Source organism: Pezoporus wallicus, unplaced genomic scaffold (genome assembly GCF_028554395.1).
Source record: "Pezoporus wallicus isolate ANWC-B61680 ecotype Strahan unplaced genomic scaffold, APGP_CSIRO_Pwel_v1 contig_8341, whole genome shotgun sequence".
NCBI classification, from domain to species: domain Eukaryota; kingdom Metazoa; phylum Chordata; class Aves; order Psittaciformes; family Psittacidae; genus Pezoporus; species Pezoporus wallicus.
In genome coordinates this window covers 127824-146824 of record NW_026638083.1, presented here as the reverse complement: position 1 = coordinate 146824, position 19001 = coordinate 127824, and the positions used below count along the sequence as shown (strand labels likewise).

The following is a 19001-nucleotide window of genomic DNA, read 5'->3' as shown; positions in this document are numbered from 1 at the left end:
TCCATCCCTGGCGGTGTTCAAGGCCAGGTTGGACAGAGCCTTGGGTGAGATGGTTTGGTGTGAGGTGTCCCTGCCCATGGCAGAGGGGTTGGAAATAGATGATCTTAAGGTCCTTTCCAACACTAACTATTCTATGGTTTTCTCCTTTTAAACATTCTGAGGTGTCTGATGGGAATTGTTGAACTCCATCATTGGAAAATCATCTCCTGGTATAGCTGTGTGTCCTGAGAGCTCCAAATAACGTAGGCATTTTATTGCTTCTTAGGACAAGGGGTATGTGTAGCAGTTTCATACTTCCAGGCCCTGAGTTTATTTCCCTCTGTCCTCCGGGGCACGGATGAGGTGTTCCATGCTCCTGCTGGGAATACAGACACCTGCATGGTACCACACCTAACAGTTTGTGTCTTCGGACGTTTCTTTGTTACATTTCCGTTTGCCACAGTTGTTTCTACAGTGTCACATTGAAAGTTCAGCTACGGAAAACATTCATTCCCTTTCATCAGGGAATGCAGAGCAGTAACTGTGTCAGTGTAGGAAAAGGCAGTGGGAGGTACGAAGTGTGAATGTGCGGCTTGAGCATCCCTTGCTGAGTAGGCTGTGCGGTGCTCGTAGGACTCGGACTGCTTCGGGGTAGTGCAAGGGGGCATGGGCCGGGGCCAGGGCGGAACGGGGGCCGCCGTCGGAGCTTCGCTCCGCCGTCGGCCCCCGCTCCGCCCTGGCCCCGGCCATGGGACTACATGTCCCAGGAGCGCGGTGTCCGTCGCCGCCCGCCGCCTGCGCAGTGCCGCGCCGGGCTCGGGGCCGCAGCGGGAGCCGGGCAGCGGCGGCGGCGACGGCGGAGGAGGAGCCGGGGCGCTGGCCGGGTACAAGCGCGTTCGTTCCCCTTCTCCTTTCCCCGTGTCCGCGACACCGCTTGGCTTCCCCCCGCCCCTCCGCTCCGCGTTGCTGTGAGGAGGAGGAGGGCGGGGAGCGGGAGGAAGGCGAGGCCAGGCCAGGCCCCGGGGCCTGACAAAACCCTTTTGGTTTTGCAGGGAAGCGAGTGGGAAGCGGGCGGCGCGGCGGGGACCGGGCCGTGGGTAGGTAGGCTCTGATTATCGATATTTGGCTGCGGGCATGGGGGGGGGAGGTACGGGGTATACGGGGGCACTGGGAGAAGTTGGCTCCGAGGTCTCTTCGGGGGGTTGTTTTGGTGCCTTCTTGCCCCGGCAGCCGCCTCCGGCCCGGAGCCAGTCCTACCTGCCATGTTAGTGTCTGCGAACCGGGAGCTCTTGAGGTTTGCGGAGGTATTCCAAGAATTGGAGCACTTGGCGGCTGGGGCCCTCTTCGCTCTCGGAGGGGTGGGATTGGGCAATGAGTCGCTATGGAAGTAGCTCGGTGTGAACGTCGCTGCCGTCTCCTCTTTAAGGCTTTTGTGTGATGCAGGTCTAAAACTTGTAGCTGGTGGAGTACTGGGACTTCCCTTTTTTGTTGCCACTAGACCCTTAGTGATGAAGAACTCGGTCAAGCAAGTATCTGCCTTTTTTCTTGCAAAGTCATGATACTGTGCTCTGAAAGAGGGGAGCTGTAAGGATCAAGCTCTCAAACCTAGCGTGTGACACTTACCCGTCGGTAGAATGCTGTTTTTGTGGACAACGCAGTTGACTTGCAAGTAGAAGCTGCAGTCTGAAGACGATGCAGGAGAGAACAGCACAGACAGTACATGAGATCTGAAATAGCCTGCTTTTGTAAAAGCAGCAGGATGGTGGCTTTAGGAAACAGATTTCTCTTTGGAGGGCTTAAGAAGTAGTTAAGTTACTCCACCTGAGGGTCTGGTGTGAGATTTGTCAGGACCTGGAGAATATACTCTGTGTTCAGTAGCAGTTAAACTTCATGGCAGAGCACGGGTGGGATGTGTGATGATGAGGAAGGAAACTACTCTGGAGAGTAGCTGGGAACAGGTTGCTTTTGTCAGTTTGAGGGCTTTGAGTTGTGCACTTCTCCTGACTAAATATTAGTATGACTCCTTACTTAAAGGGAACTCCTCTTTCTAGCATCACAAGCAATTGGAGCAGATTTTAGCACAGTTGTTTGCTTTTATTTTATGCAAGACAGTAATGCTGTAATAGATAATTTAGTAGCCTGTGCATTACTGATAAGTTCTCTTAAGGGGCATGAGAAATGAGGTGCTCCTATCACATAAGTCTTGCTGGATAGATAGTATGTCTGACTAGCTGCAGAGCAGCAACTGGGCAGAAGCAAACTTGAGGTATGAGTTTCTTATTAATATTGATTAGATAGTTGAACTGCAGCAAACTGAAATGCATTTTGCATGTCATACGCGTGTTTTGAGATCACGGGTGTTGTAACGTGAGAGTTGAGCAGGTAAATCCTAGGTCATGGTGAACTGTCCTACTGAGAAATGGACTTTTTTAGCTCAGCTTTGGAAGATAGGCTGTTAGCTTATGCACAGAAAGAAGACTTGCTAGTTATTACTGTAAGTATTAATGAAGAAAGAGATAGTTCATGTGGGGTGAATTAGCATGGAAGCTATTCAAGCTTGCTTAGGAATTAATTTTCAGTAAGATGGAGTGATTTCAGTTTTGCCTTGCCCTGCCCTGCCTACATTAGATCTGCCCAAACTTGCTTTGGAAGTCGAGTCTTGTGTAGCAAGACTCAGGAGAAGCAAATAACCCTGAGCAGGAAACGCAGGAGGAAGACGACTCTGGAGTACTGGCAGTATTTACTACTTTACTTAATCCCTTTTCTATCAACTGAATTGCAGAAATACTTAATAGAGATGTTGCTTTTTTCCTATATGCCACAGTATAAAACCACATACTTTGAACAGTGGGCTTCAGTATTTAAAGATTAGTGTTTTCCAGGACTTTTAAATGTAGGAAACGGCGTTCATCAAAGGCATAGATTGTCTTGGATTCTGAACAAACTTGTGTCACGCTGATAACGGGCTAAACATCTGATGTGCTGTCAGGTCACACAATCTTTGTTGTTGATGTGTTCGTGAATTGTTGTGCTAAGCTTTGCCTACCGTGTCACAGCTTTTGGTAGATTACTAAATGGGTGTGAAATAACTGACAAGAAATTGAAATGCTTTCATATCAAAAGGCAATTGCCAAGGCTGAAAAATGATCTGCATGTAGCAGAAGCTACTTCAGCCACAACAGACTCTTGGATACGCAAGTTTCCTGAACTGTCTCCCTTATACAACTGTGTTCATACATCTGTTATTTCAGGAATGGTGCCTGGTAGTCATAAACCAGGTAGTTGGGTAATAACAGGCACCTTTTTATTTACAAGAAACTGATACGGTAACCTGACAACCAACGTTCTGGAGTTAGTACCAGCTGAGGCTGCTGCTGCTCGCTCTGCTCTAATGCTGCTTTTCTGGTGTGTTACCAAATACCAGCTGTGGTTAATTGCTTCCAAAGCTCTCATCCCCAGTGCTGGTGTGGAGTGAATGTTGCGTAGCCTGGTCAGAGAATGTAACTCTTGTCTTTTCACACCGGTCATAAAGGAAGAAGGATTTTGGAGGGGAGCAATGTGTGTCCTGTGGATGTGTTAGCAGTACAATAGCTTCTTCTTCCAAGACTGGCTGTGTTAATAATATCAGTATCTGAAGAGAGTAATGGTGTGTGCATCTTGCTCAGCTAATGAGCTGCAAGTTTTCTTCAGGGCCTATATGAGGCCCGCTGAACTACTGTATGTATTAAACTACCTGCACTACATCTCTAGTGTGCTCGGATGTCTGCAGAAATTTAAGGTGAAGACAAAGTTGTTTGCACGGTTGCTTGCTATATGTGTGTGGCCTCAGATAATTCATTTGTAATCGTGGGCAGTGGGAGGGAATGAGGCATTGCTCTTCACAGAGATGTATTTCAGTAGCAATCACTAGCAATCGAGTTTAATTTTTATGGAGGATTATAAAGATGGGAAAGCTGCTTATCCCTTTTTCTTGTACAAAGGGTAAAAACTGCTGTCATGCAGTTGACTTCCTGTGGATCGACAGGAATCCTGTGGATTTTCACAGTTGGCAACACAGTGGTACTTATTAGCCTGCTGCGGTTCAGCTCCAAATCAATTCTCCTCTTGCTTTCGTTATTTCTGGTGTTCTACAGTAAGTGAGACACATGGGTAGTGGCCAATTGATAGGATATTATCGAGTAGTCATGGGAGCAGTATATTTGGAAGTACAGATGCAGGTAATGGTAGTCTATGGAGCCTTATTTTGTTTTGGGCCTGAAGCGTACGGTGGGAATTAGTTTACAGCAAGCCAGACTGCACAGCAGTGTGCAGCTTCTCACAGTTACTCAGTGCGTTGGTGTTTCATCTGATTCATGGTTGTGATGCTCTGTCATGAGGAAATGCCCAAATAATTTCTGTTCTGTGCAGGTGGTAACTTCACTTTCTGAGTGTGGGCCTTGCACATACTGTCTCTTTCTTTCTTCTCAGGTGGCATCACAAATGGTGCAGTATTGTTTTGCAGTAGCCAGGCCTTTTTTCTATTTTGTTGCTCCTTTTATTTGCTGGACAGGTGGATTGTATGTGTGTGCATCAAGACTCCAGACTGTGTGGGAGTCTTGTCTGTTGAGTAATAACTGATTTTAACTGTCTGTAGCCTCTGAAAAGTTTACCAGCTATTTAAAACTGCTATTCTGATAAACATAACTTACCAGAAAAGGTGTTTTGTTTCCAGGACACCTTGTCTTTTTTTGCTGACTGGGCTTTTGGAGTTTGCTCCTACCTATGGGCCAGGGGAGAAAAGAGCAGTCTTTCTTCAGAGGTGTCAGAGTGCTTTGCCCATCCCTGATGCTGAAAACATCTTTAGGTAAAAAAAAAACCCAAACAAAACATACTGAGTGAAAGAGTGGGAGAAATCGCTTTACTTGGAAGTATGAGACACCTCAGAAGCAGTTTAATTGGCTTGTCTACTGTTAAATGTGTTTATAACGAGTGACACATAAATAGAAACTTGTTCTGCAATCTGGCAAGGCAAAGGCACAGGAATGCAGGCAAAGTGAGCAGGCTGTTCATGGGGGTACCCCATGTACATCCGCTGTCCTTTCCCAAACTTGCTTGCAAGCAGAAGAACCACTTGGGCTAACATTCTGTCCAGAAAAGTGGAGCCTGTGGGTGGGCCCCTTGAAATGGAACATATCAACTGAGCCTGTTAAGGTTTGATAAACTATGAGCAGCTCTTAAGCACAGCCATAGAGCAGAAAGCATCTGAAAAGGCAGAAGGTAGTACTGCAGATCTCATGTATGTATGTATGTTTTCTATGGATGCAACTTCTCTTCCTGGCAGATAGAAACAGCTTGTAGCATAATAACTAGCTATTACTGTGTTTACAGGCAGTATCAAGTTTAATGCAATTTTTTTGGTGAGCCCTTAAATTCTGGGGCTACAAATAAATTTGTTGGAAGAAGTCATCCTTTGTTTCTCAAAGAACTTTGGCAGTGATGTCAGTGGTTCTTTTTTTAATCATTTCTGAGACCATCCTAGTTAAAACATCTAAATTAGTGCATCCTTCAAGTGCTTTGCATAATCTCATCTTTGGGTGCATGAGCTGTAACTCCTGATGAGGCTTGCTGGTTTTTTTTGGGGGGGAGGGGGGTGTTAAGGTTTTTTGGGGGTTATATTTCTTTTTCAGAGCCTTATATACACAGTTGTCTGGTTTTGTGAGCAATGGCCTTTAAACCATCAGGTGTAATAAGAGTGCTGTTTTTTACGCATTAACTTGTGACAGAATCTCTTTTAGTCTCTGCTCTGGGTTTTGGTTGTGAGGTTAAAACTGCAGATGAAAAAACTTAATTGCACACACAAGGAGCAGCGATGGTTGTCAGTGCACCTGGTTATCAGGCTGAGAAAAAACCCCAACAAATGTAAAACCTGTGTCTAATTAGGGAGCTAATCTGTATTCTTCAGAGCGGATCATCTCCTGCTATGCTGAGCAGTGAACCACAGATCTTTAAAACACTAAAAGGGGAGAGTATTAGGCCAGTGCGTGGTACATTATTTGTAGTTTCTCAAGCATGGATTAAGTGGTTTTATGAGGCAGGGCTCCTCTGGAGTCACTACAGGTTGTGGGAAGTAAGATTTTCATTTAGCTATAGTATGGCTTTGAAGGGTTCATAACCAGATCCCTTGACAGGTCTAGCATGTATCTGTTACCAGTACATCTGACAGACAGCTGCTAGAGTTAATTTTTAGATGGATTAGCTCCTTGAACTGGTTTTGAACAGTGTGGCTCTCTTTATCTAACTGCTAACTGAGATGTTTTCTAATTGCGAAGCTAGAGCTGATGTGACATTGAGACATAACAGTAGTTTGTGTAGATTTTTGTCCCATATGTGCTCTGAAAGCCTACGGTTGTTTCGGTTTCCTCTCTTTAAAAGCACATTTTTGGATAGGGGCCCAAAGAAATATTCTTCTGAATTGAAATATTCAAAGAATTTTTTTCTGAATGAATTCTACTGTTGAGCAAAGTCTCCAGACTTATTTCCAGCTTTGGCCTTATCTGACTAGTGATACTCCCTGGTTTTTCGCATAGTCACCAGATGGTGAGTCGGGATAGGAGTCCTTTTCATCTCCATGAGGTTGTCACCTGAGCTGTAGCGAGGGCCAAGTGATGGCAGTTTCTTAGGCTGTGTGTTGGAGGAGTGGGGCAGGAGTTTTGTAGCGCTGTGTGCATTACTGTTTCAGTTCGTGAGTGTGAGTTGAAAGTGTCATTTGCTGCTATGCAAGTGTCCCTGATATGCTGACATAACAAGGAGTTAATGAAACTGGTCATTAGGAAACCTTGCATTAAGAAATAGTGACTCAGTCAGTAAGTGGTGGGTTTGAGAGAACTTAGTAATGTGCTAACATGGAAGGGGAACAACAACATGTACTGCAAGGCGTGAGTTTATGACCTGCCTATCACTTCACTGGGGCTGACAGAACTTGTTCCCTAACTGTTGGAATTGACCTGTTTTGTTTCTTTCTTTCAGTGAGGACTCTGTAACCCACTCGCTGCCCAAGATGGTGAAGCTGGATATACACACGCTGGCTCATCATCTCAAGCAGGAACGGCTCTATGTAAACTCAGAAAAGCAGCTCATTCAGAGGCTCAATGCAGATGTATTGAAGACAGCTGAAAAGCTGTACCGCACAGCATGGATTTCCAAGCAGCAAAGAATTAACTTGGACAGACTGATTATAACAAGGTGACTTGGGGGGTGAGGGTGGTCCTGAGGAGAACGAGCTCCTAAACTTCTATGAAGTGCAGCAAATCCATCAGATCATTCACACTTGGTATCTGAAGTTCTTTGCTGTACTAATAATAAAAATGGTAAAGTTTTAAAGATCTTAACCAGAGAATCTGACTCAACTGAAACTTACTTGTTGGCTTCTTAAGCTACCTTTTCCAATATATTTGTTTGTTTCTCTTCTGGTCAGAGTTTATGGGAATGAACTCTCCTTATTCCTGAATTTGCAAATCATTTGTATTAACTATAGGTAAAGACATTATTCCTTGGGTAGTAGTCTTGTTGATTGATCTACCATGGGGCATCTTTTATGAGGTTTGTTTGCTTAAGAGTTACTTAGACTCTTTCAATGTCTTTCTTTCCAGTGCTGAAGCTTCTCCTGCTGAATGTTGCCAGCATGCTAAAATCTTGGAGGACACACAGTTTGTGGATGGGTATAAGCAGCTGGGATTTCAGGAGACTGCTTATGGAGAATTCCTAAACAGATTGAGAGAGAACCCTAGGCTTATTGCATCCTGTCTGGTTGCCGGAGAGAAGCTCAACCAGGACAACACGCAGAGTGTCATCCACACAGTCTTTACCTCCATTTATGGCAACTGCATCATGCAGGAGGATGAGAGCTACCTCCTCCAGGTCCTCCGTTACTTGATAGAGTTTGAACTGAAGGAAAGCGACAACCCCAGGCGGCTGCTGAGACGAGGCACTTGTGCCTTCAGCATCTTGTTCAAACTCTTCTCTGAAGGACTCTTTTCTGCAAAGCTTTTTCTTACTGCAACTTTACATGAGCCGATCATGCAGCTGCTGGTTGAAGATGAAGACCACTTGGAAACTGATCCAAACAAGTTAACTGAGAGATTCTCCCCGGTACAACAGGAAAAGTTATTTGGAGAGAAAGGCACAGAAAAGTTCAGGCAAAGAGTCCAAGAGATGGTTGACTCCAATGAGGCCAAGCTGGTGACCTTGGTGAACAAATTCATTGGCTATCTCAAACAAAACACTTACTGTTTTCCTCACAGCTTGCGATGGATTGTGTCACAAATGTACAAAACACTCTCATGTGTAGACAGGCTGGAGGTTGGGGAGGTCAGAGCAATGTGCACAGATCTTCTTCTAGCCTGTTTCATCTGCCCTGCAATTGTTAACCCGGAACAGTATGGGATCATTTCTGATGCTCCTATAAATGAGGTGGCAAGATTTAATCTGATGCAGGTATGGTTCACTTCAAAGTAGTCTTAAAAGAAAAAAATACATGAGAAATGTTCTTGGTCTTTTTTTTTTCCCCCCACTAGAACTGATGTTACTACAGTAAAGGGAAAGGTACTGTCCCTCCTTCCTGTAATATGGATGCTAACAAAATATTTGTGTTAATCGTTGCTGAAAAGGCATGTTCTAAAGTTTATCTTTTAGTTGAAAATATTGACTTAAAAAAAATGATAGTGTGTATTCCTTTATCTCTTAGAAGAGTTGCAAATGGACCTTATAAAAGCTACTATAAGGGATGGAAGTTAAAGTGTAAAACTGACTGTTAAGATGAATTCAGGCATGTGTGTAAATGCATATTGTGCTGTTCCGGCTAATACTAAGTCTTATGCCAACTGTGAGCTTTGGTACAGCATCACAGTTGGCAACTCTTTAAAATGGAGAGTTGTTTTGCAGTTGGAGGTTAATAAGGAAGTATTCTCTGAAACAAGGGTTAGCCCTCTTGCTATTTTTTTTCTCCTCCAACATATTCTTAGTAAAATATATGCAGCCTTTTAATAATCTCTTAGTTTAAGATGACCTAGATTCAACTCTCAATTCTGATGTGTTGTAAAAACAAAACATGCTTTGTTCCTGGGAAAGGGGGCAAGTAGGGATGCTCATAGCATACTGTGTGTGCAGATTTTCTTGTTAAATGCAATTACTGGGTTGTTTTTTTTCTAAAGCTTCTTGCATTTTCTGTGTCCTGAAAGCCAGTACAGGCCTCTGTCCACTCAATCAGAAGTATTTCTTGGAGTATTAAATGGTAAAAAAAATGTAGAATAGAGAAGTGTTTTCAGGTATTTTTTTGTAATTGGGTCCATCACGATGTTGTTTTGAAATGCTTATTCTTCCATCTTCTTTTTCATTTCAGGTTGGGAGGCTTCTGCAGCAATTGGCCATGACGGGGTCTGAAGAGGGAGATCCACGTACAAAGAGCAGCCTTGCTAAATTTGACAAAGTAAGAATGTAGACTGAAAAAAGCTGACTCGTGTGTCTGCTTGGTCCTTCTGCAGTCCTTTTCAGACATTGCAAAGGACTTACTCAGTGTTTAACTTCCAAGTTACGTGTACTGAAAAGCAGATTAAATCTTGCACGAAGCTGGGAACAAAATCTTGAGTACTAGAGTTAAAGGTCAGGGATTCTTGCTTTTACTCTGACATAATACTTATTAAAAGAAAACATAAAAAGGAAATTAAAGCAAGTTACCTTTGAAACTGAAATGCTGAATTACTGCCTGCAGCTTTCCTACTGCACCTAAAGAAAACACTTTGATCTGAAGACAACTTCTATATGAAGTCTGGTTTAACACCAAGCAATTTGTTAGTGCAAGTAACTTTTGTTCTTTTTTTGTGTAGTTTTGCTTTGTTTTCCTCAGCTTTTCCTTTATCAGTGTGAATCATCTGTAGCAATACTGAAATTGACTTCAGCAGAGGAGCAATGAAACTGATGAACTTTGATGTATTGTTGCATGTTTAAAAACCTGTTGATTTGCTTGTGTAACTTCCAGGGTAACTTCCAGGTAATTATAATTGTTACACAGTCAGCATACAAAGTTACACATACTTGTATTTATTATACAAGTAACATTCAATCAGGTTAGAAAGTGATATTATGTGTTGCTTCCTCGTTTCGCTTTTAGTCTGTGCTCAACAGCTCCTTCAGGAAGGGGCAGTTAATTACCATAGAACAGTTTTAATTTTGTTAAAAAGTGTATGAAGACACTTAAGTAACACTTTAGAATGCAGAAGAGGAATGAAGGAAGTGCTGAAACTAACTGCACGCTTTCCTTGCTTACTCTTCTGTGATTTTAATGGTATATCGTACTTTATCCTAAGATTTTAAAAGTAGGAAGCAAAACTTCCACTGTTATGTAAACTGCTGAACTCTTGTAACTTACGTTCTTTCCAAACTCTAGTAAATGGTCTCTCATTTAAAAACTATTTCTTCTCTTTGCAGAGCTGTGTTGCTGCTTTCCTGGATGTAGTTATTGATGGGCGTGCAGTTGAAACTCCTCCAATGTCTTCTGTTAACCTTCTGGAGGGGTTGAGCAGAACAGTGGTTTACATGACGTACAGCCAGCTAACTGCTCTGGTAATATCTTATGTTCTTAAGTAGTAGTATAAACCTGTCCCCGCACGTTTACAGATAGGATAAACAAGGATAACTTATGCTGCAATTCTTAGTAATTGTTAATTTTCAGGTTGGCTTTATGCGGAATGTAATGTCAAGTGATCAGCTTAAGGAAGATCGGATGGCTTTGGAAAACTTGCTGGCAAACTTGCCCCAGAACAAACCAGGAAAAAGCAGCAGCCTTGAAATGACTCCATATAACACCCCACAGCTTTCTCCTGCAACTACTCCAGCTAACAAGAAAAATCGATTACCAATAGGTAAGAAGAGCAAGCAGGCTTCTTTCATGATCTGATACCTTGATACATCTTCTGTGCCATTTCTTCAGTCACCTCTTGGGGCTACTCTTTGACTACACCTCCAGGTCCTGCTTTTTCTCTGTAAATGATGAAGAATTTTCTTTTGCATATAAAAGCCAGGTAACTTCCTTATTTTCTGGTGCCAGTATGGTGAGCTCCAGCACTCTGGTTGAGCTTGGGAAAAACGCTGGAGTGCTAGTGCAATGATAATAAAGGGAAAGTTTGAAAATGGGAAGCAGATCTAGGAGGGAATATTGCTTAGGAAAGCAGTGAGGTACAAGTAGTGATATTTAATTAGTGGGATAGAATAAGTTTAAATCTTTTGTGTCTCAGAAGAGAGCAAATGGGGAAGAGCATGAAAAAGTAAGAGCAGAACTTTCAGAGTATATGCCAAGAAGAGCTGCTTGCTTCTTTCTCCATTATGTGCCTGGTTTTAACTCTAATTGTTAGTAAACTGTAATGCAGCTTTGCCTGTTGGGGTTTTTGTCCTCTCTTTGAAGAGGATTCTGAGTCTTGAACTTGTCTATTCCAATAATATTTTCTCTTAAAATAGGAAGTGTGGTACTCATCTTCAGTGTATATTTATATAACTATGACCACACGGGATGTTTTTGTTTGTTTGAGGGATTTGGTGTTAGTGTGTAACAGGATGAAAATATGTAGAGCCAAATAAGTGGCAAAAAAACCCACAAAACCAACCCCCAAACTAACCTATCCCATGTTGTTTTAACTCTGCTTCTGAATGGCTCTGGTCTTATGCCTACTAATTAGTGGCACAACAGCATTTATTTTATGGTATAAATTAGTTTTTGCTCAAAGTTTTTATTTGTTTTGTTTCATTTTAATGCTCTCGAAATCCAGGACAGCAGTTGGCAGCCATTACTGCCTGGGATACTTCTGCTACCAATCTTTCTGCTCATATAACTCTAGTAACCCCTTTTGGTGGGTAATGCCCTCTTTCTGTTCTTCTCTGTGAAATGTTTAGTTGCAACACAACTTGAGCATGCCTTTGGTTTACTTTGGCAATCAGTTGCTTTGCCAGATTTCTTTATTGATTTTTGTTTGAAACTCATTTAGTATGTACATGTAGGTTTTCAAAACACTGTGAGTGCCTTTGTGTGATAATCAAAATCTGGCTTGGACTTGTGCACACTTGCCTTGTTTTCCCAGATCAAATAAAGAAATAACTGGTGCTGTGCTGCCATACTTAGAAATCCTAATTCCATGTGGGCGTTTTTCCTTCCATGATGCCAAGCATCAAAATATGAGGCTACATGAAAAGATTAAAAAAAAAGATGCAAAGTAATCAAAACAAAACATCTGTTAGAATACAATTTCCCTGCTTTTTAGAAGAGAAAACTCCTAAACAAATGAATTAGAGTTTCAAACCAGAAATGTAGACTTCTTTTGTTAGTTATAAACCTCTTAATTTTTTCATATAACTCATTAAAGATCTGTGATTGGAATATGCTGAACTTGTGTAGGCAAACAAGACAAAGTATAACTCATTTCTCTAAGCTTTTATGTTGAAAGTTTGCTTTTTCACAGTGCAGTACTCTAAATTTAAGCACCAGTTCTGTCTCACAAAGTTTAATAAGACTGCATTTTGTGAGTTTATTGAGTAATTCAAAACCCTGTGGTTCTGTATTTCCATTGTGTTGTCTTTTTTCCCTCCTTAAACAAGGGAAAGCTTTCTAATGTTGATATTCAAAATATTTTCATAGCAACTCGTAGCAGAAGTAGATCAAATATGCTAATGGATCAGCATGGAGATCATGAAGGATCCTCCCAGGAGACTATCCCAGAAGTTCAGCCGGAAGAAGTGCTGGTGATTTCTTTGGGGACAGGTCCACAGATTACTCCAGGAATGATGTCAGAAAATGAGGTATGTAAAATCTATCACATCTCAGATATTTTAAGAAGCACAGCCTCTGTGTTCTTTAATAGCAGAACAATGATGTTGTGACACTGTGTTTTGGTAATAAATCTGGAATGGGAATTAAAATCCTCCCTTTATTTTACTGAACTTGGGAGTTGTAGCTTTCAAATTTCCCTTTGTTAGGTGAATTTTTTTTCCTCACTTAGTATATCTGCAAGGTGTGAAAACCAATATGTAAACAGAGGAAAAAATGAACCTGACAGATTTATGAAGAGGCTTTTGTCATCTGGTGTGCTTAAGAGCAAACTCAGGCTATTGTTTCCGAGCCTGAAGAAACTGATTCAGTTATCTTTCTGCATGCTCTGTCCTTTGGATCAAGTGGCACAGGTGAATGACAGAACTGGAACACTGATCCCGACAGTTTTGGCAGCTCAGACTTGAAACGCACAGACCTAGCTTCTTGTGAGGGCGGAGCTGTGGTCACGTTGCCAGGAATGCCTTCAGACTGTGCTGCTTAGGGTAAGGCTGGTTTTACAGCCTTTTATTTCCCCAGCTGTAGCACAGCTTCTGCTTTCATCTTTGCTGCCTTGCCTGGTAGTTCAGATTACCTCCCTTTGCAACCTGCTGAGCATCAGTTTCCATACTATATTAGTCTGCTGGGGCGAGGAAGGAGCTTGTGGCTCCATTATTATCAGGATTTGTCTTACATTCACATCATGGTTACCTTATGTTCTCTCCAAGCTCTGACTTTGGAGATAGCTGTCTTTTTTTCAAAGGGAATGTTAGAAATTCAATTGTGTCATTAACATCTAGGGAAACCAATGTAAAAATGCATACCATGTTTTAAGGAAGACTTGTTTCTTTTTCCCACTCTCCAGGTCTTAAATATGCAACTTGCAGATGGTGGACAAGGAGATGTCCCTGTTGATGAAAACAAACTCCATGGTAAACCTGATAAAACCTTGCGCTTTTCCCTCTGCAGTGATAATCTGGAAGGAATATCTGAAGGTGAAGGGCCACTTAAGTCTTCAAGTTGTTGTTTTCCTTAACTATAAAAGGAACTTCTGTTAAGCACAGCATGTCATCTTTGCCATTTTAAAGGCTGTGCTAGTTTACCCCAAGAGCCTGTCTTTTCTCTTAGGCATTCAAATAAAGACGTATGGAGCTGAACTCTACATTCAGTTATGCAAAAGCATAACCAAGTCTGAGAATTAGGAAGAAAAAAACTAAGTGTATTTAGAAAGAGAAAACAGAGAGGGTTTTGCTTTGCTTTTTTTGCTGCTGTTTTTTAACCGTAAGTGCAGTACTAATTATTAAGATAACCTAAGTTAGCTCTAAATTTAGATTTCTCAGACTTTATTTTTCATCATGTTTTAATAAGCTATTACATATCTCAGAATAGTTTCTGGAGTCTGGACAACTCCTTTATAGGAACATCAGATGCAGCCAAGCAGAGGTTTATTTCTGATATTGAAGAGGTTTGTACAGGTCATGCAGCATGCGTTATATTGTGTGACTTCCATAATTTAGTTTTTGCTCTCTTCTCAAAGTAAGGAAACAAATTCAGGGACAAGTAAACAAATTAATGGCAAAGACTTCATTGACTTTTTAGTTACAGTTAAGTAATAGTAATAGTGAGATTCCAGCTGTTTCTGTAAATGTATTTGTAGATTATTATAATTAGTACTATCCTAAATATGGGAAGTATGTATCACATTGCAGGTTAAGTGTCTGTAGAGCCACGATCAAGAGTAGAGCAAATGCACATGTAGTTCATCAACTCGGTATTTTATATTGGCACTGCTACTTCATTTCTTTTCATCTTTCCAGTTAATTGTGTCCTGGATTGTTCATGCTGTATATTTAGGAACTGTTACTCAAATTAGACTTACAGTAAACTGCTGTTTTCACAGGTCCTTCCAATCGCTCCAACTCTGTGTCGTCTTTGGATTTAGAAGGGGAATCTGTGTCGGAGCTCGGCGCGGGCCCCTCTGGGAGCAATGGTGTAGAAGCTCTGCAGCTGTTAGAGCATGAACAAGGCAGGTGCATGTTCTCTAATACAGCTGCCTGAGGTGCTGTAGATGCTAAAGCGGAAATTCTCTGGAAAAAGGTTGAAAAATTGACTAGTTTGGGAAGAAACAAGTGAAAGTTTTCCTGTGCAATCACTATTGTGTATTTTTTTTTCCCCCAAGAAATATTTCTTGTAGGCTGTTGTCAAGAAATCGCATGAGATTTTGAGGTCCTTTATAGGAAACTGCTTGTAAAGTTTTGCTTGATATCAATTTTGCCTTTCAGGGAATAGGGTGATCTGAACTGGGATAATCTTAAAGCATCTGGATAGCTTCTTGTTTCATGTATATTTGTCAAATGCTGGAACAGGTTGTCCAAAGAAGTTGTGGTGTCTCCAGCTTGGAGATAATCAAAACATATCTGGCAATGATCATGAGCAACCTGCTGTAATTGACCCTGTTTTGAGCAGAGGGTTTGGGCTTGAATGATCTCTGGAGGCCACAGCTGTTCTGTCATAAGTTCTTCTTACAGGGATTGTATCAGTTTTGTCTGTCAGTTGGTTGATAGGTCACCATGTGTAGTGTAAGATTTTTCTTCTTAAGTCTCAAATGGACTTAAAAACTGTTTTCAGGCAGCATCTCTTGAATAGTGCTGTACAGGCCCTACTTTAAAAGGCTTTTATCTGACAGAATTAGAGGGTTGTTTGTTTTCCTATAATGTACTCTTACAGATTTCAAATGAGAAGTAATTGGAAAAGCCTTTAACAAATTGAGACCTTTTTGTTTTTACACAGCCACAACTCAGGATAACCTTGATGACAAGCTCCGTAAATTTGAAATCCGTGACATGATGGGGTTGACTGATGACAGAGATATATCAGAAACCGTGAGTGAAACTTGGAGTACAGATGTCTTGGGAAGTGACTTCGATCCAAATATTGATGAAGATCGTTTGCAGGAAATAGCAGGTAACTTGGTGGTGTAGCTGGTATGTTAAAATGCTTCATGCTTGCTCTAAACTAGTGAGGCTGCAGAGCCCTCCTCCTCCTCCTCTCTTTTGAAATAGGTGTGTTTGCATCGACTAAACTGAGGATTTTGTATGCATGACCTGAATTGTATTTAGTTGCTTATTCCTATCTTTTCAACATTGTTTTTCATGGTGACTTTATTTAAGGACACCTAAAATGTGTTCTTATTTTCTCTCTGATCAGAGCTGTCTTCAGGAAGCCTTTATCTAGCTATACGCTTCGGCTTTACTTTTGCAGGTGCAGCTGCAGAGAACATGCTAGGCAGCTTACTGTGTTTACCAGGTTCAGGATCCGTGTTGCTTGATCCCTGCACAGGTTCAACCATATCAGAAACCACAAGTGAGGCATGGAGTGTGGAAGTATTACCGAGTGATTCAGGTCAGAATCATGCAGTTTTTGCTTATTTCTTTAGCGTGAATCAAGACTCTTCTAGAGGCATAGAGTGCCAAACAGCAGCCTCTTCCTCTCTTTCTTTGAGAGATTATTGTCCTAGGGTTAAGTTAGTGTTTGTGAATGCTTCCAGTATTAAAAGGCCAAACTGTTCCTAGGCAGAGGGAAGATGGAAAACATTGTGACAAGTAACTCACTGTTACTTAAGAAGTTCTTTGGGACCAAAAAGGGTGAGAAGGGATTGCAGAGCAGACTTATGTTTGCTTTCCTTCCCTATGACATTAAGTAGGGCTACCTAGGATCACAGTTTGCTTTGGTTAATGAAGATTTCACTGTATACTGTTGTATCTAAGAAATACAATACTAAAATAAATTAAAACTACTTAGAATGCCTGTGCAGATAGAACAGTGCTATTTGTGCAGCGTCCTGCTTTCTGTATAAGGGACTACAAGAAAACACTGAAGGAGCTGAGTTAGCTTAGAACTTAATGTACTAAACCAACACATACCCCTCTTCCTTCTTTATGTGAACATTAAGGGAGCATGGTATTGAGTAATGATACTTTTTTCTCTCTACTCTCCATTGTCTCTCTTTGTAGAGGCCCCAGATTTAAAACAGGAGGAAAGACTACAAGAACTGGAAAGCTGTTCTGGGCTGGGTAGCACATCTGATGACACAGATGTAAGGGAGGTCAGTTCTCGACCCAGCACACCAGGCCTCAGCGTTGTATCAGGTGAGTTTGCATGTTCTGTTAGAAAGTGATCAGCACCTGCTTTGCTGCGCTTCAATTAAACATCATTTCACTCATAAGATAACTTCTTGCACTCAGTCTGGAATTTTCAAAGCATCTTTGTTCATCTTACAGAAGAAGATAAAAAGGCAGCAGAGAGTCAAATACTCTGTGCTATAATAGCAATGGTTAGCTGTGGGTTATGGATTTCGAAGAAACTCCTAACTTTCTTGCACTTAGTTATATTGTCACAACATTCTCTTTATTTAAGTAAATCAGCATGTATCTACTTCACTTCTTTGGTTTCTGCAAAGTACTTAAGTGTCTTTCTAATGCCCATTGGCAAACTGTATTCATGACTATGTTAAAACAGCTGAAGATGTACAGCAGAAATAAAATGTTATTTTAGGAGTGTAGAAATTCATTATGTCTCTAGATGCTGCTGTGAGTTAGGACTTGATTATGGCAATGTTCACCAAACTTTTTAATAGCTTCGGGGTCTTTCTTCCTTTTTCTCTGAAAGACTATATCAGATGCTTCTTTTGTTATGTGTAAGGTATTAGTGCAACATCTGAAGATATTCCTAATAAGATTGAGGATCTCAGGTCTGAGTGCAGCTCTGACTTTGGGGGAAAAGATTCTGTGACAAGCCCTGACATGGATGAAACAGCCCATGGTAAGTTACCTGTAAAGGAGAATTAGAATCTCTGGTAACTGAAGTCTCACAAATGTCATTTGTAGAAGCCTTAAATTTTACAGTTTCTCCCAACTTCAAAGTTCTGGTGGCTAAGCTCAGCACTTTCTTTATTTGCTAGTACCGTGTTTGTTTGACAAATTGATCCCAGGACTTTACAGTAGTAGAGCTTGACTGCTAGATCTAAGACTACCTTTTCCTAATTTGTTTTGATCACATTGACTGTCCTCTTGCATTTTGGAATTGGTCTGCTCCTCAAGATTTCCCCACTTTTTGTGATGGAATTCTTCAATCATTTCAGCATGCTACAGCAATCTTTCCATATGAAAATGTCTTTAGAAATATTTTACAGTATAGTAAACTTTTGCTGCTGAGGGCTGTTTTTCCAGTGTCACTTACATTGTAGGTAGTTCTTGGTACAGCATTAACTGTTCTTCTCTGTGTTTCAGGAGCCAGTCAGTTGACATCTCCTCCTTCTCAGACAGATTCTTTGCTTGCACTGTTTGACCCTCTATCATCAAATGAAGGTGAGTTGTAAAGAATAAGCTTTTATTTAAAAAAAACAAGCATTTTCAATGCTTCTGTATTAATACCAGCTAATCTGGAAGAATTTTAAAAGAAAGGCATGCTTTCTTTTATGCTTATGACCACAGGTGTATCAGCTGTCGTAAGGCCTAAAGTACATTATGCAAGACCCTCTCATCCACCACCAGATCCCCCAATCTTGGAAGGAGCCATAGGAGGTAATGAGGCCCGATTACCAAACTTTGGGTCTCACTCTTTAATTCCAACTGATTTAGAAGCATTCAAGCAGAGGCATTCTTACCCAGAGAGGCTAGTCCGCAGTAGGAGTTCAGATATAGTATCATCAGTTCGGAGACCTATGAGTGATCCTGGGTGGAACAGACGTCCTGGAAATGAGGAGAGGGAGCTTCCTATGCCAGCCACCAACGCTGGAGCAGCTGGTCTGGTGGCTGCATCGCAGTCATCATCATCATCTCCCAGTAAAGACTCCTCCAGGGGAGAGGTAAGGCTTCTATACATCTCTTTGTTTTTCTCTGTGCATGCCCATTGTAATTATACATCTAATGCCAGAAAGCTGTTATTAAAGGTGTGTAGCCAAGGAAATACGGTGTACTTTTGTTATCCTGTAAATGTTGGCCAGTGTACTTTTGTTATCCTGTAAATGTTGGCCAATAATATTTTACAAGTTAAAGCTACAGATGTTCAGAGTGGCTCAAATGAATCTGGCTTCTCTTCAACTTTTACTTGGTTTGGTGGGACTTCAGAAATACAGATTTGTTGAAGTGGCTAAATTTGAAATACTGCAGCATCCTGAAAAGTAATTTTCTCTAAA

General features: G+C 41.4%; 1 protein-coding gene across 6 annotated transcripts in view; it reads left to right on the top strand.

The window, feature by feature from the left end:
- Nucleotides 1-834: 834 nt before the first annotated feature.
- Nucleotides 835-19001, top strand: part of GAPVD1 (GTPase activating protein and VPS9 domains 1) — a 30634-nt gene continuing 12467 nt past the window's right edge. Inside the window, exons 1-17 of one of the 6 annotated variants that reach the window (XM_057408948.1) lie at nt 835-863; nt 1032-1076; nt 6985-7200; nt 7608-8451; nt 9356-9442; nt 10441-10575; nt 10685-10874; nt 11775-11855; nt 12638-12798; nt 13671-13800; nt 14706-14831; nt 15596-15769; nt 16067-16207; nt 16819-16953; nt 17507-17626; nt 18094-18171; nt 18298-18671. In XM_057408948.1, coding sequence (XP_057264931.1) covers nt 7016-7200; nt 7608-8451; nt 9356-9442; nt 10441-10575; nt 10685-10874; nt 11775-11855; nt 12638-12798; nt 13671-13800; nt 14706-14831; nt 15596-15769; nt 16067-16207; nt 16819-16953; nt 17507-17626; nt 18094-18171; nt 18298-18671 — 2961 coding nt within the window. In that variant the 5' untranslated portion in view covers nt 835-863; nt 1032-1076; nt 6985-7015. Of the gene's footprint in view, nt 864-1031; nt 1077-4618; nt 4823-6984; nt 7201-7607; nt 8452-9355; nt 9443-10440; nt 10576-10684; nt 10875-11774; nt 11856-12637; nt 12799-13670; nt 13801-14705; nt 14832-15595; nt 15770-16066; nt 16208-16818; nt 16954-17506; nt 17627-18093; nt 18172-18297; nt 18672-19001 lie in introns of those variants that run through there. The other 5 variants (XM_057408950.1, XM_057408951.1, XM_057408949.1 and 2 more) reach the window with 5 other exon arrangements.